The 22,663-nt window shown below is 33.6% G+C and overlaps 1 protein-coding gene across 1 annotated transcript in view; it reads right to left on the bottom strand.

Annotated features, from left to right (window-relative positions):
* Positions 1–22,663, bottom strand: part of tspoap1 (TSPO associated protein 1) — a 127,360-nt gene that overhangs the window by 33,785 nt on the left and 70,912 nt on the right. The window contains exons 6-17 of the mRNA XM_073840146.1: positions 19,929–20,105; positions 19,370–19,522; positions 17,435–17,457; positions 17,083–17,194; positions 9,239–9,400; positions 8,578–8,661; positions 8,396–8,485; positions 5,973–6,095; positions 5,772–5,876; positions 4,744–4,794; positions 4,537–4,569; positions 383–563 (exon numbers count right to left, since the gene is read on the bottom strand). Of these exons, the coding sequence (XP_073696247.1) occupies positions 383–563; positions 4,537–4,569; positions 4,744–4,794; positions 5,772–5,876; positions 5,973–6,095; positions 8,396–8,485; positions 8,578–8,661; positions 9,239–9,400; positions 17,083–17,194; positions 17,435–17,457; positions 19,370–19,522; positions 19,929–20,105 (1,294 nt within the window). The remainder of the gene's footprint in view (positions 1–382; positions 564–4,536; positions 4,570–4,743; positions 4,795–5,771; positions 5,877–5,972; positions 6,096–8,395; positions 8,486–8,577; positions 8,662–9,238; positions 9,401–17,082; positions 17,195–17,434; positions 17,458–19,369; positions 19,523–19,928; positions 20,106–22,663) is intronic.

Here is a 22,663-nt window from a genome sequence, read left to right as displayed (position 1 = left end):
TTGTGGAAAACATAATAAGTTTATCTTTGATAAATCGAAAGTTCAACAGAACAGTATTTATTTGAAACATTATAAATGTCATTAATGTCACTTTTGATCAATTTAATACGTCCTAGCTGAGTAAAAGCATTCATTTCTTTAAAATAAATAAATAAATAAATAAATCTTACTGGCCTCAAACTTACATATTAAGTACTGATTATAAAATAAATAAATACATTTCTCAGATTAAAAAGTAATTATTTTCATTGTATATTAGTATAATGGATATGAGCTTAATTAACTTAGAAACTAATGATAATGTCAAACTCCACTGGCACTGGCACCAAAAAATATAAAAGCATCTGTTATCTGTTGGGTAATGATCAGTAATTTAGCGTACCGGTCTCACCAGGCAGGCCGACCCCATTGGTCAACTGGGTCAGGCTGGGGCTGGACAGCAGGCCGGGGCCCGACAGGTCGATCTTTGAGGCCTGAACTCTGAATTTGTCCAGTTCCAGTGACAGCATCCCAAACTGCTCGCTCTGACTGCGGCATTTCTCCTCCAGCTCCCGAACTTTTGCCTACACACAGAGTCAACATTAATATTAGTTCAAATTCATGATGTGCATTAATATATTAAACATGTCAGCTTGTATGATGACGAAATGCAAAAGCAATTAGTCAGCCAAGGCAATGGATGATGCACATGTGGGATTAGCCAATCAGAGCATGTGATGATGCAATGAAAATTACATCCTCTCTAATTGGGCAAGTCTCTTATGTTGAATAATTGATCATTTGTCTAAACAAAAATATCTATCTTAGAAGTCAATTTTAGAGATTAATCCTTTTGGTTTTCAAGACATTTATGACTTAGTCTTAAGTAGCCCATATGTTTGTAGCAATAGCCAACAATACGTTGTATGGGTCAAAATAATGGATTTTTCTTTTATGCCAAAAATTATATCCCATGAAGATATTTTGTAAATTTCCTTCCGTAAATGTATCAAAACTTAATTTTTGATTATGCATTTCTAAGAAGTACTAGTTGTATCTCTGCCAAATGTTGCCCAATCCTACCAAATCAATGGAACGCTTATTTATTCAGCTTTTAGATAATGTATAAATCTCAACTTAAAAAAATGTACCCTTATGACAGGTTTTGTGTCACATTTTTGTGTTTTTCAGGTTATTAATCTTAGTGGGAGGTGCTCTCAAAAAATTAACCAAACACTAAATGAATTTGAAACCAGTTAAAAATAAAAAAATCTATATATATAATCTTTTAACAAATTGCTGAAGAGAAAACACACATTTTATGGAGGTGCAAATTAGGGAAAAATTCTATAACTTCATACTCCTCTGTTTTCTGATAAATATTATTTATCATCCAACAGATGAAAATCAAGTCTAATCGTCTGTTAAAATCATTAACGTAATTTAAACATGGTGCAGGTTTTTTAGATAACAATATTAATACTACAATATATATATAAAATACAATATGCACATTATTTCAAGTTTTATAAAAGCATCATTGCAGGATGATATAGGTTCATAAACAAATAATTAATATCTTAAGTCTGATCAGACACAGCACAACCCTCCTCAAAATATGTGACAATGGACCACAAAACCAGTCATAAGGGTCAAGGTTTTTGTAATTGTGATTTATGATTTAAGCTGAATAAATAAGATTTCCATTGATGTACGGTTTGTTAGGATAGGACAATATTTGGTTAAGATACAACTGTTTGAAAATCTGGAATCTGAGGGTGCAATATAAATAAATATAATATAAATATAAATATATAAATAAATATAAATATTGAGAAAATTGCTTTTAACGTTGTTCAAATAAAGTTCTTAACAATGCATATTACTAGTTAAAAATTACGCTTTGATATATTTGCGGAAGGAAATGTAAAAAATATCTTTACTTAATATTCTAATGTTTTTTGGCAAAAAAGAAAAATCTATTATTTCAACCCATACAATGTATTTTTGGCTATTGCTACAAATATACCCGTGCTACTTAAGACAGCTTTTGTAGTCCAGGGTCACATATATGGTATAAGTTCTATTGTTTTATACAGGCTATTTTAATAGTTCTTACATATGTTAAGATTTTTTGTTACTAAAACCTAAAGAACAAACAACAACAACAAAATTAAAAGTCTCATGTGTAGCTTTTCTAAACAACTGCATTAACACATTTAGTCTGCTATCAGCACCACATGACATATACACAGTCTGAGTAAAAAAGCATCTTGCAATACAGCAAAGCTTCATAAGTGAAACAGTGAGTGAAATGGAGGTAAACAGGGTAAAGGAAAGAGGTAAAAGCCATTTTGCTGAGTGTAGAACACAAACATGTAGTAAAAGCATTAAAAACTCAAGTGTTTGAGCTTGTGAGAGTACGGCGAGCTAGTTTCACTTCCGGCTCTGTGGTTCGGTTTCCTGGCACACCGAGAGCACAAGGCTCAAAAACACATTCTCACACAAACACACACACACACATTAACTGGCCGACTGTCACTTATTCAGTCAATGCTCAAACTCTAAAAATAAAGAGTTTCCTGTAAAACTCTCACCTCAAAAGTCTGTGCGTCACATTTAAACTTTATGTGTTTCGTTTATCCTTAAAACATTAGAAAATTGTCAGCAAAATGCATTTGCCCATTGCAAAACAAAAAAGCTGATGGGCACCAGCTAATAAAACGTACATTTCTGGCCCTGTTGCACTTATTTGAGTGCTAAAACTTTGTCTAGCTAAGAAAAGCGCCTTAAAACAGCTTGCACAAACCACATTTCACACAAGCTCTAGAAGCTAAAACTAAGTTGGCTCTAAAGGGCCAAATGAATGTGTTTTGAGCGGGTCTGATACCTGCATGCAGTCCAGTGTATTCTGGTTAGCGGCCAACAAAACACAAAGTACAGGACAGAAAGAGAGAGGAAACATCATGCATTTTAAAAGCATTCAAAGCAGATATTAGATTAGATTATTAAACGCTGCAATCCAGAACCTGTTGAACCGCATCACTGCTGAATGCATCTTAACCCCTGAGACTCAAAACGCACAAAAGCATTATGAATTTTTTTCATGATTTTTGTTTCAAGGTACTCGAATGAAATACTTCATACTATATTTTTCTAGATCAAATCTGAGCTGCATACACTCAGAAACCAATTAGGAAACTGCTAGCAACATCAAGATCAAGGGTTTGATTCCTACTGATAATGATATGGTATAAAGGTCACATTCATTGCAAGTCACTTCCGATAAAAGAAAGTAAATGTATTGCTTATTATTACCATATTCAAAGGCTGTCTAAGCAATGCTCATTCATGCATTGTTGTTTTTTTCTAAAACCTTGTCTAGCTAAAAAAACCTTCTTAAAACAGCTTGCACAAACCACATAGACACAATGCTCATTTATGCACGGTTAAAGAAACATATTTAATTTTATTTTTGCATTTTAAAGTTGCATATTGCTGTGATTATAACACAAAAAAGCTGATGAGCACTGCTAAGCCCTGTTGCATTCATTTGAGTGCTAAAACCTTGTCTAGCTCAGAAAACCTACTTAAAACAGCTTGCATAAAACACACAGACACAGAAGCTCTAGAAACTAAAGCCAAGTTGGCTCTAAAGGACCAAAGCTGTCTAAGCAATGCTCATTCATGCATTGTTAAAAGAATATTTAATTTTATTTTTGTATTTTAAAGTTGCATATTGTATTTTGATGTTATTACAACACAAAAAAGCTGACGAGAACTGTTATGCCCCTGTTGCACTTATTTGAGTGCTAAAGCCTTGTCTAGCTCAGAAAACCTACTTAAAACAGCTTGCACAAACCACATAGACACAGAAGCTCTTGAAACTAAATCTAAGTTGGCTCTAAAGGGCGAAGCTGTCTAAGCAATGCTCATTTATGCATTGTTAAAGAAATATATTTCATTTTATTTTTGCATTTTAAAGTTGCATATTGCTGTTATTATAACACAAAAAAAGCTGACGAGCACTGTTAAGCCCTGTTGTGCTTATTTGAGTGCTAAAACCTTGTCTAGCTGAGAAAACCTTCTTAAAACAGCTTGCACAAACCACATAGACACACAAGCTCTAGAAACTAAAGTTAAGTTGGCTCTAAAGGGCGAAGCTGTCTAAGCAATGCTCATTCATGCATTGTTAAAGAAATATATTTAATTTTATTTTTGCATTTTAAAGTCGCATATTGCATATTGATGTTATTACAACACAAAAAAGCTGATGAGAACTGTTAAGCCCCTGTTGTGCTTATTTGAGTGCTAAAACCTTGTCCAGCTAAGAACACCTTCTTAAAACAGCTTGCAGAAATTATTTCATTTGATTAAAATTTGAATAGATGGCATATTGTATGTGAAACAACACAGTACTTTTAAAAAGTGAAAAAAATGACTAGTAGGTAAACAGAGCCCTCTGCAGGTTGCACATACAATCATCAGTGATGCAGTTTAGAGAGAGAAACAGGAAATGCAACACATCAAACAGGAAGTGCACACACTGTACTCTACCAGCTCTCTGTGCAATACGAGCTGCACCAGATCCTGAGAAAAACATAATTCAGTTAGACAACACACAAATACACGATCAATAAAACCCCAAGCATTATAAACACAGACGGTTTTTATCATCCACTCATTAATGCAATTCAACTGGTTAATTTAACAAGAAACTATCAGGACAAAAACAAACACAAAGAAACGAGATGTGAAACTCACCTCCAGCATTTGCACGACACCTTCATGTTCTCTTTTAGCAAATAACTGAGCCTGTGAAACCAGAACACACTCGTAAACACAAAATCACACTTATAATAATCTGATTCATCATATGCATGCTGTAACAAAAGGAAAAATACTAGAATAAATACTTAGAACTGAAAATGACAAATTAACAATCATTTACATCAATCAAATCTTAATAATTAAATAATCAACTAGCTTAATGAGGCACAGAGGTAAAGAATTGGCTTTTTGGCAATTGCATTCACATTCACAGAGCCAGCAACAAATAATAATAATAACTTAATAAACAATAAATAATAATTTAAACAATACATTTAGATTTATTTACTTAAGGGACATAAGCAATTTGTCACAGAGCTAACAAAAAATACTAAGCACAATATTCAATAATTTAATTTTAGTAAATAATACAAATTTAATAAACAATAAATAATTATTTAAATTATTTAACATTTTTCATTTACATTTATTCACTTAAAAATGCTTTTATAAAAAGGACTTGCCAATGAGAAGGATAAGCAATTAGTCACAGACTAAATAAATGAATAAATTGCATAAAATTGCAATAAGTAATAAACGTGATAATGTAAGAAACAAGTATAAATGATTTTAATTTAATTTTAAACAATAATAAAAAAAAAAATAGGATCAAACATTTTCAGCACAATATTGTTTGTCAGCTGTACAATTTATGATGCTACGACAGAAAAATGGCAAGTAAAGATTGGATCACTAACACATACATATATTTTTCTCCTGAAATATTCAAGAGTTATTCTGGGTTTAATAGAAATACAGCTTTATCCACAGCATTTGTGGCATAATGGTCTAACCAGGCATGACATGACGACATGATATTAACTGCAAGATTTATCACATAAACCTTGATTAGAACCAGTGTCATGAAGGTTTGCACTGAGGAATATGAATCACAAACAAGAGACTCATTCCTATACAAATTCCCATCAAAAGCAGAATTACTATGAAAATGTTCAACTGACCCGCTGGAGTCGCTTGATTTCATCCTGTTTGAACTTGAGGATAGCCAGTGCCTGCTCATGCTCCAATTCCAGCTGCTGCCTGCGCTCGGCGACCTCTCGCATGTGCTGTGACCGGATTCACACACACACAACACAAACTGATTACACACACTGAATGCAATGGGAACATGTTTAAAATTGGATTAAACGTTAGTGTTTTACCTTTAGGACCTGCTCTAGGTTCTCCAGCTTTGCACGGAGTCGCTGGTTCTCTTCCAGAACTGAACTATGCCGTGCGTTCAAAACACAGAGCTGCTCCTTTAGCTCCTCATTTTCAGCCTGAGACTACAGAAATAAAGATTTAACACCCAGAGGGAGAATAAACACACTTAAAGGGAATAGTCCTCACACCCGCACTGTCTAATATGTAGATGAGTTTGTTTCTTCATCATTTGCTCACAAACGGATCCTCTGCAGTGAATGGGTGCTGTCAGAATGAGAGGCCAAACAGCTGATAAAAACATTACAATAATCCACAAGTAATCCACACCACTCTAGTCCAAAGCTGCATGTTTGTAAGAAATAAAATCAAACTGTTGCTTCTGGCTAAAATATAAGTCCATAATTCATAATAATACTTCCTACAGTGAAAAAAAGTACTTCTCACATCAAAATCCACTCACATTTTTGTGTAGAGCTGGTTTGGCTTGTAAACGGTGCTTGACCTGTGCAGATTTCTTTCCTGATTCAGATCAAGCCACTTTTTCACTGGACGAAGGGTTATTATGGATTATGGACTTTAGCTGAAAGCTTAAAGGATAACTATTGCCAAAATGCAACCTGGGCTGTTTTTTTTTACTGTAAACGAGACAAACTCATATCTAAAAGCATAATTACGTCAAACGAGCCGTTTTTGTTATTGACCGTTATTTCGTTTTGCGGTCAATGGCCGGTGAATGGCAGTCCTAAGGGCATAAATTTGAGCGCATCAAAATCGATATTTTTACAACACTAAGAAGGCTCGACACACCATAAAACATTGCTTGAAGTATCGTCTGGGTCTCTACACATGAACTCCAGCATTGAGAACATTGTTTGTGTACACAGAGTTTACTAAAAAGAAAGGTTTTGAACAACTCACTTTCACTGTTTGAGTTTCGGATGGATAGCTCCTAAAGCATATTTCCATATAAATGCACGGCTAATTCGTTGTTTTGTCGCAAGTGAAAAACAATATTAACATTCTAGTTGTAAAATGAGCCTCACATAAGCCTAATATTTCGTCCTGTGGAGTCCATTCATTCGCAATCGGAGATGGACACTTCTTGACTGGCGAGACGGCTGCGAGCGGAAACTCAAACAGTGAAACTGAGTTGTTCAAAACCTTTCTTTTTAGTAAACTCTGTGTACACAAACAATGTTCTCAATGCTGGAGTTCATGTGTAGAGACCCAGGCGATACTTCGAGCAAAGTTTCATGGTGTGTCGAGCCTTCTTAATGTTGTAAAAATATCGATTTTGAGGCGCTCAAAGTTATGCCCCTAGTACTCCCATTCACCGGCCATTGACCACGAAACGAAATAACGGTCAATCTCAAAAACGGCTCGTTTGTCATAATTATGCTTTTAGATATACGTTTGTCTCGTTTACAGTAAAAAAACAGCCCAGGTTGCATTTTGGCAACAGTTATCCTTTAAGGCAAGACACTGCAGGTGAATATGGTAAAGAAGTAACTGATAGTTATTTCCTTACTTACCCAGTTGATTGATTTCTTTGATAATTGCAAACATTTTTTGTATTACAAGTTTGCTAAAATGTTAGGTTTAAATATTCCAATGAGGCATTATTTAATGAAATATGCACTAAGTAATTTGCATACATTTCTAGTAGAAAAATCTAAACACTGGATGAAGTCCATTACAAATTCCTGTTTAATTATTATTTTTTTTTTTTTAACAAATTACAGTTAAATGTTTTTACAGAGGGAAATTTGGGTCACAAAAAACAGCCAAGAAACACTATATTTTTTACTACCATTTTTGGGGAATAAAATCTTGTATAAAATCAAGCAAATTCTATATGAACCAATCCGTCTGTTAAAACCTTTAGGATATAGACAGGAATAAAATGTAAAGTGTGACTGAAGTGGAGATTTATGGCTCAGTGTAGAAGAGAAAACTCATTTTGAGAAAACGGCCATTAAAAATATGTATTGTAGTTGAAATCTATTGACACAAATAGAAAAAAGTGCTTTCCCCAAGTCTGAAAAACACTTTATGAAAAACCAAAACCTCCAAAATGTCAAACTTGATGGATGCATTGTTTTCGAATGTAGTGTCTCCCCTTAAAGTTAAAAAATCTTAATGATGGATTTGTTTCTCACTAACACACAAGATGTTAATGGATTGATTGGAGTGGTGTGGATTACTTGTGGATGTTTTTATCAGCTGTTTGGACTCTCATTCTGACGGCACCCATTCACTGCAAAGCATCCATTGGTCTGCAAGTGATGGAATGCTACATTTCTCAGAATCTGATGAAGAAACTCATATAGATCTTATATGACCTGAGGGTGAGCACACTTTCAGCAAATGTTAATTTTTAAGGTGAACTATTCCTGAAATGTTTAATTTAACAACGTTTCACCTGGTCGAGCAGCTGAGCCTTTTTCCTGAGGAGTTCTGCCTCCTCCACTAAGTGCTCATTTCTGCTGCGTTCGTCCACTAGCTGGTTCTCCTGTGAACAAACACAATCACACAGTGTGCTTTCCTTCTTGACACACAGGAGATACAAACTACAAGCATTCAAATATGAGAAAAAACACTCACCAAATCGAGACATCGTTTCTGTCTCTTCCGCACCTCATGCTCAAAAACTTCACATTCTTTCCTCTTCTTGCCCAACTCACTTTCCTGCAGAAAAATCAAATGTGTTCAGAAACATGGATATACTGATCAAATTCAAAGAGATTGCCAAGTAAGGATTTTTTTTTTATCATTTACAAAAGAACAATTTCTTAAAAAATGACAGCATTTTTTTACAGATGAGGGTTTTCAAGACTTTTGAGGATTTTTGTGACTTTTCCATCATAGTTTTTAAATTCCCTAATATTGCCAGGTTTTCAATGACAGTAAAAATCCTGTGAATATTAATTTGTCCCAGACCCATTTAATTCATATATTTATCCCAGGCTCCCATTAATATATTTAGGCCCAAAAGTTCAAAATCTGTGCATATACAAAAACATTTGATGTCAGTGTGAATTTTTTTTCATTTTTTTTTTTCATGGGAAAAAAATTCTTAACTTCAGTTTTTCTTAAAAACAAACTGAAAATCATTCCTTGGCACAATTTGTATTTGAAAATCAAATCAAATCAAAAATATATTGTATTGTTTTTTTTTTTAATAATTAATATTTGACAAAAAAAAAAAAAGAGAAAAATTAGGTCAAGTGTGTCCGAACTGATCATGTGATCATTTGACTCTTACCAGCAACTGAAGACGTTCTTCTGTGGTCTGGTCTTCCTGGTGGGTGGAGCTTGTGCCCTGTTCGTGCTTCACTTTTGTCTCTGACTCCTCCCCCTCTGCAGGAGTCTCCTCCCCCTTAACAGGGGCCTCATCTACTACTGTGGGCGGGGTTTCAAATGCAACCTGAAAAAAAAGAACAAAAACAAACACTTATAAACTGGAACCAAACATGCAGCATCAGACGGGTCATGAATGCATAAGCTGACGACGACAAAAAAAAAAAAAAAAAAAAATCATATTTTGCATTAAAATACTTTAAAAATTCCTTTAAATCAAAAATATAAAATTATTTTAATACATAAAAGAAAATTTAAATTTATTTTCCAGATTTATTGACATCTTTGCTTAAAAGCCAGAGAAAAATTAAACAAACACCATGATAATTAAATAAATTGTAAATAAATTAAATAAAAAAATTATAATTGTACGTTCATAATTGTATTGTAAAAATAAAATTGTAAAGAATTGTGTACATAAAACAAAGATTACTAAAGTACATTTATACAAAAAAAAGTTTTTCTACTTTTAAATGCAGTGTCTAATTCAAAGTGTCTTGCCATTACTTTAATACTGAAATTTGCTATTATTTCAGCAATATTTCTGTAAATATTATTTTAATAATGTTTTTAGTGTGCAAAATTGATAAATAAATAAATATTTTTTTTTCCCACATTACAATGTATTACTGATAATTGAGGAACGTGGTGTCATAAATTTGTCATGAAAATTATTACAAAGATTTCTTTTTTTATATTATTAAAGTCAACATTAAATGTAAAATGCAATCCTTTTTAATTCCACAGTGTGACCTATTTCTGAGTAAAACTCCACATTTAAGGGAAGACACTGCAGGCAAAAATGCTGTTTTTTCATGCACCTATCAAATTTAAGATTTTGGGCTTTTAGTTTTTTTTTTCAGACTAGTGGAAAGAAAACATCCAAAAAACACTGTTAAATGTTTCTTTCATAGCACTTTATATATTTGTGTCAATAGATTTCAATTACAATACATATTTTTAAAGGCCGTTTTCTCAAAATGAGTTTTTTCTTCTACACTGAGCCATAAATCTCCACTTCAGTTGCACACACCAAACTTGACATTTTATTCCTGACTATATCCTGAAGGTTTTACAGAGAGATTTTTTCATATATGATTTGCTTGATTTTATACATTTTATTCCCCCAAAAATGGTAAAAAAAAAATATTATTTTGGAGTGACGAAATGAGATAATTTTCATTCCCTCTGTAAAAAACTTTTGACTCTAACGTCAAAAAATTCTACTACCACTACTTCATCCAGTGTTTAGATTTTTGTACTAGAAATGTGTGCAAATTAGCACATATTTCATTAAATAATGCCTCATTTGAATATTTAAACCTAACATTTTAGAAAATTGTAATACAAAAAATGTTTGCAATTATCAATGGAATCAATTAACTGGTTAAGTAAGGTGATGACTATTAGTTCATTTTTTTTACCCTATTCACCTCCAGTGTCTCGCCTTAAAGAAACAAGTTATCAAACATGAACATTTTTTATCAGTTATCGAGAGATTCATACTTTTACAGTCCTCAAAAAAGTCCATTTAGTTAGTTTTTGTTAAAAGCATCAGTCATTGGAAAAGATGGCATTTGGTCTCAGCTTGCCTTTACTCAGCGGGTTAAGGGTCAAATGCCTTAGTAGCTAATTTTAGTGACCATACCTACTTATGCTCTAAGTGGAACGATTCCACTGTGGCCAAAGCCACGACCCGGTAACAAGATCAAACAGCCAACGCAGCACAAGCGGGACAGAGAGCCGTCCGCCAGCTTCGTCAGCATTCAGACTCATTAGCATCACACACTCTCACTTACTGGCCAACAGACCAAACTTCAGCAGTCGTACAACTTATGACGAGGAGGAATATTTAGTCTGTTAGTAAGTGTGATTTTATTTTTGATCAAACTTTAATGATTCAGTGCTGTAGTAGGCTTCAGGGAGTTTTCTCCAAAGAGAAATTAAAGAACAAAGCATAAAGCTTTCAAAGCAGACCTGCTGATGATATAAAATATTGAAATCAAGCCAGTGATTTAAAGTAGGGCTGTGCAATTGATCGAAATTCATGCAACTCAGTAAAATCATGACTTGCATAAAATGGGACATGCTTAGTTTAATACTGTTTATTTAATGTTGTGCTTTTAAAAGCACAATAGAAAATTTGTGCTGTTCTGTGTATGCGTTTAGAGACTGAACAGAAAATGGACAAGGAAAGTGAACGTTTAGCTGAAGATGTGTACCTAAACGGTCAAATGCATGCAAATATGTCAAAATGCGGCATTTGGTGATTATTTCATGTAAACCTTCGTCAGTTCCGTGTGTAAGAGTATATTGGATCCGTGCAGCTCTTAAAGCGGCCACAAGTAATATTCCTTCTGCCGTCTCAACAAAAGACAAAGACAAAATCACTCACTGCTCTTGACAGAGTTTTTCTGAGAAACAAAGCATGTTTAATTCTTACAGTGAAGACTGTTGTTTTATTCAAGTATGAACTGTTTCATTCATATCTTTTTTTTGTTATATTGCTTTCTAAATTAATCAATCATATAAAGTTGTATAAAAATATATAAAATATAATAGTGATTATGATTTTTGCCATAATCGAGCAGCCCTAAGTGCTGCTGATTTTATAGTTTTTTTTCACAAAATGAGATTTAAATTTTTTTGTTATATATATATATATATATATATATATATATATATATATATATATATATATATATATATATATATATATATATTTATGTATCAGCCTTTAAGGCGAGACACTGCAGGTGAAAAGGGTAAAAAACAAACAAACTAATAGTTATCACCTTACTTAACCAGTTGATTGATTACACTGATAATTGCAAACATTTTTTGGATTACAAGTTTTCTAAAATGTTAGGTTTAAATATGCAAACAAGGCATTATTTACTGAAATATGTGCTTATTTGCATGAATTTCTAGAACAAAAATCTAAACACTGGATAAAGTCAGTTTCAAAATTCTTGTTTAATTTTTTTGACATATTAGAGTCAAATGTTTTTACAGAGGAGATTTTGAGTATCTCATTTTGTCACTTTTTTTTTTATTTTTTTTACCATTTTTGGGGGAATAAAATGTTGTATAATATCAAGCAAATAATATATGAACAAATCCCTCTGTAAAAAAATCTCCAGAATAGATTGTGTAAGTGTTAATGAAGTGGAGATTTATGGCTCAGGGTAGGAGAAAAAAATAATTTTGAGAAAACGGCCATTGTAATTGAAATCTATTGACAGAAATACAGAAAGTGCTATAAAAGAAACACTTAACAGTGTATTTTGGGTGTTTTCTTTCCAATAGTCTGAAAAAAATGTTGTGCATGAAAAAACAAATAATGTATTAACTTATTTGCACAATCTGCAAAAGAGTGAAATATGTGTTTAAATAATCCAAAAATATCTTTTGTTCACAAAATCCGTCCTTTTCTGTGGCTTTTTGGATGCATCTGGCTCATGTCCACATTTTCTTCTGTCACTGGCCATAAATATAACACTGAAATCATAAGTAGGCATAATGTCATAAATGGGCTAAAATAAATGTACTTTGTGTCAAATTCAGACAGGAATCATGTCTTTGTGGTGTTTTCTGTTCATTTATGAAGACTACAAGACTTCTTTACCTTATAAATGGTTGCTGTAAGTAAAAATGCTACAAAATACATCATATTTTATGAGAAAGTGCTATGTGATCGAGCAAAACAGACACTACTTTTGGACTCAGCGTCTCAAAATGAGTAAAAACGAGTACTGGAATTCATTCAGGCTGGTGTAATTAATAAATGCATCATAGGATGAGTTGTTCACTTTATAAAATAATTATTCTAATCTCCAATGGAGGAAAAAAAATGGAGGAAAAAAAAAGGGAAAATAGGAACCAAGGATGCTGAAGAAGTGGCTGTTGCTCTGTAATACAAAATCTAAGCAACAGTAAGAAGCAACACTGTTTACACAGCAATGCAATATGATAAATCTGTCTAAACCACTCACAATCAGCAGCATAAAAACCCTCATTAGCTTAAATTGAAGGCTTATCCCACACTATTCCACATACGGCTGAAATCTCGGTCACCTGTGGATGTCTAAATAAACAAAATCGCTCACATAATAAATTAACCAAGCAGAACTGAGTAATTCTTTGTTCTTTTCTTATTTATTTTTATTTGCACACTTTTACAATTAAATTTTTAAAGTTGTAAATAAAATAAAAAAATTATGCTTTGCAAGAAATCCTTTCTTTCAGTCTTTCTACTTCAAATTTCAGGCTTGATTCAAAATGTTACTTGCAGTTTCTTTGTCAATAATTGTGAAAATTACTAGCTAATAGGCAAAATTATTTTTAACACCACATTTAGTTCAGTGCAACTCTTTTTCTAAATGTCAACAAAAACTGAAAATATCAAACAAGCATCAATTTCTTGTTTGCAATGCATAAAACCAAATAATTCTGTAGTGAATAGAAAAATAAATGTTTCACTGTTGCACAAATTGTCAGAAGACATAATATTCCATTAACACTTTAATTGAAGACTGTGTTTAATACGTTAGAAAGATATAATCATGCACAGTGTAATGCATTATTATACATATTTATAAATAATTTAAATCTTCAGACGCAAACAACCACAATATTTAACTGCTGGGTGAAAATTAAAATGCATTATAATATTTGAAGGTTTGTTTGTTATGTTTTAATGCACTATACTTTCTAAAAGTTTAACAATAAATAGATAAGTATTATAACTGGGGTTGCAATTATTCATGATATCGTAAATGCATTACAAGTATGCATTAATGCATTAAAATACTGTATATAAAGGCTTTAGGTAAAGTGTTAATATTCCTTATCAGATTATGTTGATGCTGTTGATTTATGTCGCTGTGTATAGTCAAGACACCTTTATTTCCATAGCTTTTATACAATACAAATGGTTTCAAAGCAGCTTCACAGTGATAAACAAGAAAATAACAGTATTTATGCTCAGTTTAGCTCAATGAAGAAATATAAAGAAAGCAAAGTCTAAGTTTTGTTAAGTAAGTGTGGCACTTTTCTTCTAAAGTTTAAAATTTGAGTACCTCGTCTACTTTTGATTGAGCACCTGGCCTTTGTTTTTGTCATTTGAACTTTATAATGCATGAAACGATCTAACATTTAAAGGAAACAAGTAAAAGCGCAGGAGTGGCATCTAGCCAGTTGACCAGGCTCACACTCCCAACGTCCCTGGAACACCCGTATAATGACAGATTTGTGCGTGCACTTTTAATTAAACTGTCAGCAGACACATGCAACCACAATATTTAACTGCTGGGTGGATGTTCAAAAACGTTTTTTAAAGCAACAGTTCACCCAAAAATGCAAAGTGCCATCATTTACTCGCGAACGAATATATTTTGAACAATGTGAGTAACCAAACAGTTGATGATCCCCACTGTATTTATTTTTTTCCAACCTATGGAAGTCAATGAGGACTATCTTTAAAATACACTGCCGCTCAAACGCTTGGGATCAGTAAGATTTTTAATGTTTTTTACAAAAATCCTCTTATGCTCATCAAAGTTCCATTTATTTGATCAAAAATACAGAATATTATTGCAATTCAAAACAACAGCTTTTTTATTTTAATATACATGTATACTAGTTTCATTAGCCATTACTCCAGTCTTCAGCATTACATGATCCTTTAGAAATCATTCGAATATACTGATTTATTACTTTTATTATTAATGTTGGAAAACAGTGGATTTCTATTTCATTATACTTTAAAATAGAATTTATTCTCATGATGCAAAGCTGAACTTTCAGCATCATTACACCAGTATTCATTGATCCTTCAGAAATCATTCTAATATGTTGATTTATTATCAACGTTGGAAAGAGTTATGCTGCTTAATTTTTTTTTTTGGATCCTGTAATACTTTTTCAGGATTCTTTAATGAATAAAAAGTTAAAAAGAACAGCATTTATTCAAAATATAAAGATTTTCTAAGTCTTTATTATCACTTTTGATCAATTTAACACATCCTTGTTGAATTAATTTCTTTCAAAGAGAGAAAGAAAGAAGAAAATGACTGACCCCAAACTTATTGTATATTGTTACAAAAGATTTCTATTTTAAATAAATGCTGTTCTTTTTAACATTTTATTCATCAAAGAATCCTGGAAAAAAGTATAACAGGATCCAAAAAAATATTAATCATTATTAGAATGATTTTTGAAGGATCATGTGACACTGAAGACTGGATTAATTCAGCTTTGCATCATGAAAATAAATTCCATTTTAAAGTATAATGAAATAGAAAACAACTATTTTAAATTGCAATAATATTTCACAATATTAAAATTTTTTCTGTATTTTTAATCAAATAAACGCAGCCTTGATGAGTAGAAAAGTCTTCTTTAAAAAGCATTAAAAATCTAACTGATCCCAAACTTTTGAGTGGCAGTGTATCTTCTTTTATGTTCAACAAAAGAAAGAGTAAATGATAACAGGATTTTAATTTTTTAACACTGCATTAGAGTTATAGTTTGAACAGATTTCTTTATGTACACATCTGTGTTTACATGATCCTAAAAAGACACTCAACACAACTCTGATAAAGCATGTAAATGGAGCAATTTATATGTAACATCAATGAGCTCATAAATGGCTGTATTGTTTCCTGTGATTATGCAAAATTTTAAATTAGCACCTTGTTTATGTCCCAGTCATTAACCACAACATGCTAAGTGCTATTGCTAGTCACTGATAGGTTGAATTATGGCGAGGTCTCAATCTAGAAAGCACTTTATTAGACAAAACCTTGTACTGAACAAGATGTTCAATATTTTCCATTCCATTTTCCATTCTGCAACAGTTTTTCAACTTTTAGTGAAACACTAGCATATTAGCTGTAAAGCTAACATGCACAAAATATCCATTTTGATTACATGAGATCTGCACAGACATATAGTTATGAGAGTATTCTACATTTAAGGCAAAACTAACCCTCAAAATGCTAACTTTATGGGTTAAACTAATAAATACTGAGTCATAATGCACAGGCCCGCTTGTGGCTAAAGCTAACGCTTGTTCACCTTTTCATTCAGCTGCACCTTTAAGACTTTAAAACTCAGTCAAATAAACTGATCCGAAACGAACCTTCAGTTTAAGCCTTATTTTATTTGGTTTAAGGCGGTTCGACCCCATACACCGGCCTCCGTTCGCTATAAGCACATTGCTGTAATCCCCGTGGACTACTGAAACGGGTAACTAGATCACTTCTTTAAAAAGCACCTTAATGGATTGGCCTGCCTGCCGCTGGTTTGCGTTTATAGCACATGCATTAAATGCATTGACGGTCTTTATGCATGTCCATTGCAATCTATATGCCTATTCAAGCTCTTACATCTGGCTGAGCCGAATTGCTGTAAAATGCCAAATTTTGTTATGCATCATCCAAACTAGGCCTAAAAGTGCTATTCTTTCATGCATGTATTTTATGCATGCAAAGACACAAGTGTACAAGCGAGTTTTGAAAAGCTGGAAGGCCGTAAGCATACGCCAGCACTCGTCTGCTGATGAGTACAGGTGAGTGTTATAATCGCTCCTGCGCTGACGGCACGCGCGCACACACTCTCCGATCTAATATAAGACATGCATGTTACATCATTACTCCATTCATGCAATTATCACGGCTATAGGATGCACTCATCACTGCACTGGCTCAAAGTATGAACTCTTAACTACAGGTAAATGTGACCTACCCCCTGTTCTGCGAGCTGATGGAAAGCAAAGTGTCCGCGTGTGGGACGGTTGCGGGAATCTTTGGTTCGCTTTGGGTTGAAGTCGTAGCTACCATCCAAAACCCTCTCAACGCTACCAGGGTAACAGCCAGAGGATTATGGGACTGTACCATTCTGCTGTCAAAGGGGATTAGAGCGCACACAACATGGCCCCTTTCTTTCTGTGTGTGTGTCGCAAATGACCAGATTACCCGTACTGCCATTCTCATCCAGGCTTTACAGAGATGGTGAGGACAGCTGAGATTGAAACTTCAAATGGTCAGTAAAGGGGGTGCAACTAGCAGTCAAATGTTTGGACATTTAACAAACTAACCTCAGGCATTTAGTCAAAGCCTTCTGCACACATATGCACATAATGTACATATGCAAACAAAATGCATATTGATGAGAACTGATGCAATCATTAAGACTTAAAGGAAGACTTCACCAAAAAATGAACATTTGCCAAGAATGTCCTCACCTTTAGGCTATCCAGAATGTAGATGAGATTGTTTCTGTATCAGATTTGGAGAAATGCAGCTTTCCATCAACTGCTCATGCAGTGAATGGGTGCCATCGGAATGAGAGTCTAAACAGCTGATAAAAGCATCACAATAATTCACAAGTAATCCACACCACTCCAGTCCAGTCCATTAATTAACATCTTGTGAAGTCAAAATCAACACACCTGTAAGAAACAAACTCATCATTAAGACGTTTTTAACTTCAAACCAATGCTTCCGGACAAAATACGAGTCCATAATACATAACAATGCTTCCTCCAGTGGAAAAGTCCATCTCCTGTTGTCTCTCACATCAAAATCCACCCACATATTTGTTTAGAGCTGTTTTGGACTGTAAACGATGGTTGATCTGTGCAGATGGACTATTTGGACTCTCAGTCTCTCATTCTGATGGCACCCATTCACTCGAGCAAGTGTTGTAATGCTACATTTGGTCCCCATAACGTGATGAATACCAGGTACACACACACACACACACACACACACACACACACACACACACACACGTGTTGGGTTCATACAGAGTTGCTCATTAGCTAGTATTACAGATTATGAGTAGCCCTTTACATAAGAGCAGAAACAACATTTATTTGAGTGTAAACACAAAATAAGCCCTGAAAAATCCCATAGAAACAGACCCGTCGTAACACACACACTCACAATAATCCGTCTCCCGAACGCCTGCTTTCACAGAGGAAATGACTCGGTTCAGGAAGAATCCTCTAGATATCCGTTTATATCAATTGCACTTCTGCAGAAACGGCCAAGCAATAACAGCATTATGACAGTTTACCAGTGGATTGAGAGGATTTCACCAGACTGGTTAGTACAATGCAGGCCAGCGGTTTTTAAACTGGTTTTGCTTCATGACCTAGATATTACATGTGGCCGATACATGACCGACCGATAAAAATAATCTAAATTACTACACAAAATTAGATGCAAAAATCATTCTAACTGCACGTATAAAGGACTAATATGTAAAATTAATAAATTAAGTACTTAATAAAAAAAAGAATGCAATATGATATCTATTTTGATGCAGTATAAAATGCAATAAACTAATCTAGTTTTCTAAAATAAACTATACAAAATTAAACAAAAATTTCCCTTAAAATCAAACCAAAAACAGCACATTGAAAAGAATAATATGTGATCCTGGACCACAAAACCAGTCATTGTATGTTTTTTTAGGAAGGACAAATTTGGCCGAGATACAACTATTTAAAAATCTGTAATATGAAGGTGCAAAAAAAAATCCAAATATTGAGAAAATCGCCTTTAAAGTTGTCCAAATGAAGTTCTTAGCAATGCATATTACTAATCAAAAAGTTTTGATATATTTATGGTAGGAAATTTACAAATTATCTTCATGGAACGTGATCTTTACTTAATATCCTAATGATTTTTGGCATAAAATAAAAATTGATAATTTTGACCCATACAATGTATTTTTGGCTATTGCTACAAATATACCCCAGCGACTTAAGACTGGTTTTGTGGTCCAGGGTCACATTTAAAGAAAAAGTCAAATACACAACTTTAGATAAAAATGAAAGCAAAAAAGGAAAATACACAAATAAACTATTATTGTAAACAAAATACAAATTTTGATAACAAAACAATTTCTTATTAATACTAAAACATCACTGCCACTGACTCATATTTTTTCATTTTTTCCCTTTCATGAATGAGAATTCCTGTGCTGTATCAGACAGTTTTTTTAGTTTTATTGTTGCTCTCACCCTGCAGTCTCTGTCCTGTGTCTCTGAAGGGCTTTCTGTCGTGGCACCGCTTTGGTCTTTGGTGGAGGTGACAGACAGCTGCCTCTGCAGACGCAACACCTCCTTCTGAGACTCCTTCAGGAGACGCTCAAACTCACTTACTCCCACAGGACCCTGAGAGAGACGTGAAGATCAATCTCAATGACATTCACAGCTTTAGGAGCAGTTCACATTCAGTAAATAGTCCTGGGGTGTGACAAATGAATTTCTTTGCCAGTTTCTGACTTCAAATTCATGCCAGTGTACTAAAAATGTGTTCAGTAAATGCTGACCATGAGGAGTACATGGCATTTCCAGCAGGTGGCGACAAGTGATAATGAAAATGCATGAGGTAACTGTGAGCTTAAATATATAAGCAACTGCACAGAAATTATATTTATTACTCTGGTAGTTGAAACAAAGACTCTGATGCAAAACTGACGCAGTATTAGTGATGCTTGACTTGGCACTTACTGACCACTTATTAAAGATGCCGAATGGTTTCGGTAAGGGAAATGTGCGCTCATGTGTGTTTGTGTACCTTCCCGTGTCCCAGCCGCGTCTCCAGCTGTCTGCACTCCTGCTGCAGAGATGCAATCTGTTTGTCTTTACACAGAAGTGTGTCTGCATGCTGCGCCAGGTCTCTGGCTCTCTGACGGGCAAACGCACGCTTGTACTGCTCCACAGAACCGGCTCTCACCGGCATCGGGGTATTTACCTGAAAACAGCAGGAGAGAGATGAATAACAGAGAGAGTTTATATAGAAATGATCTACAACACCTATTAGTGTCATGAATTTGTCCAGCTGTCAATCACAACATTCCACCAATCAGAAATGATACAGAGGACACGCCTTCCGAAAAACCATCCAACCAGCAGCCAGTTGCATAAACTATATAGACTAGTCTTAAAGGTTAGTCATCCAATTTTTTTCTTCAAGAGTTCAGTTACATAAAATTGTATATATGGTCTAATTTGAAAAAAAAAAAAAAAAGACTGATTGCCACTTGGTTAACTGCTAGTTTTAAAAGACACAGTCTTAACATTGCGACTAAGTTTATGCAACAATAATATATATTACAGGACAACGACCCTAAACATAAAGCCAGGGCAACATTGAAATGGTTTAAAACAAAACATATCCATGTGTTAGAATGGCCCAGTCAAAGTCCAGATCTAAATCCAACCGAGAATCTGTGGCAAGATCTGAAAACTGCTGTTCACAAACGCTGTCCATCTAATCTGCCTGAGCTGGAGCTGTTTTGCAAAGAAGAATGGGCAAGGATTTCAGTCTCTAGATGTGCAAAGCTGGTAGAGACATACCCTAAAAGACTGGCAGCTGTAATTGCAGTAAAAGGTGGTTCTACAAAGTATTGACTCAGGGGGCTGAATAATTACGCACACCCCACTTTTCAGTTCTTTATTTGTAAAAAATGTTTGGAATCATGTATGATTTTCGTTCCACTTCTCACGTGTACACCACTTTGTATTGGTATTTCACATGGAATTCCAATAAAATTGATTCATGTTTGTGGCTGTAATGTGACAAAATGTGGAAAAGTTCAAGGGGGCTGAATACTTAATAATTTTGCAAGCCACTGTGTATATGTATACACAAACATATATATATAGTTACTATTATTAAAATTTGTAAGTAAATAATAAATGTGTGTATATATATATATATATATATATATATATATATATATATATATATATATATATACTAACAATAATATAATATATAAAATATGATATAGAATTATTATTGTTGTTACTATTATAAAAATTTGTAAGCAAATAATATTAAAATAAATGTTATAAATTATAAAAATACAGCTAAAATTATTAGAAATTAAAATTCTTCTTCTTCTTATATTTTTTAAGGGTTAGCTCTGTTTTCTACAAAGTTCACACGGAAAAGTTAATTAAAAATAAAAAGAGGGGGAGGTTTAATATATTATATAGTGCGAACAGACCTTAAGCCAATTTCCACACTTTATTTTATATTTTATTACTTTTTTTATATAAAGATTTTAAACACAGACACAATATCTAAAGCTAAATTATTATTATTAATAATAACAATATTGATGTTATGTTTTTAACTGCATATAAATAAAAATTAAGAGGAAGTTTAATATTATATATTAAAGTCTAGTTGAATTGCACTGTAAAATGTTTGGGGAAAAATCAATACAACATTCTCCTGAAATTACTGTAAAACATTTCTTAACATATCGTAAGATCTGAATTATTTAAAACAACGTAAACTAAAAGACCGAATCAGCTGAACTAGGAACAAAGGTCATGCCTGTAGTCCATCTGTACGTCCAGCGTGTGTGAGAAAGAGCCAGGACTGATACAAACGCACAACAGGTGTTATGCTGTGAGCGTCACTCATTACCCATGAGCACCTGGGAGCTGACAGGTGGCCGTACAGGTGGACTAGAGTTACAGTGTAACAAACATTCAGAGGGGTGAAGGGTGAGGATTCTGTGTCTTTATGTCCAAACTCTCTCATACATTTTGAGTATTGTGTGTAGTTTCGTCTAGTCTTGTGTAACAAATATTGTCACTCTACATCAAAGGCTCGATGTCATTGTAAAACATAAGAAGGTTTAGGAATAGATCTGAAATGTATTTAACTACTCAGTCATTCAAAACAAAGTCAACAGCAAGAAAAGTCAATAAAAGCTTAATCTGTGGTTTGGCTTTATATTTGAGACTGAATGAGCAGTGAGTGTTTGATTAGTAAACACTGGACAGGTTAGTCCAGTCAGGTCAGGTCAACTGCTCTATAATGTATTGTTCAGTTCAAAAGACTATACAATATCCACCAAAGTGGAGAAGCAGAGAAACAAACTCATAAAGGCGAGACACTGCAGGTGACTAGGGTAAAAAAAATAATAGTTATCACCTTACTTACTCAGCTGATTGATTACATTGATAATTGCAAACATTTTTTGTATTACGAGTTTTTTAAAATGTTAGGTTTAGATATGCAAATGAGGCATTAATTAATGAAATATGCACTCATTTGCATACATTTCTAGTACAAAAATCTAAACACTGGATGAAGTCAGTTTCAAAATTCTTGTAAATTTTTTTTTGACTTATTAAAGTCAAAAGTTTTTACAGAGGGATTTTTGGGTCTAATTTTGTTACGTCATAATTCAGACACTAAAAAAACACTACAACACTTTTTACCATTTTTGGGGGGATAAAATGTATAAAATCAAGCAAATTATATCCCTCTGTAAAAACCTTCAGGAT

This window comes from Garra rufa, chromosome 5 (genome assembly GCF_049309525.1).
Source record: "Garra rufa chromosome 5, GarRuf1.0, whole genome shotgun sequence".
In the NCBI taxonomy this organism is placed as follows: Eukaryota; Metazoa; Chordata; class Actinopteri; order Cypriniformes; family Cyprinidae; genus Garra; species Garra rufa.
This window is presented reverse-complemented; position numbering and strand designations above follow the sequence as displayed.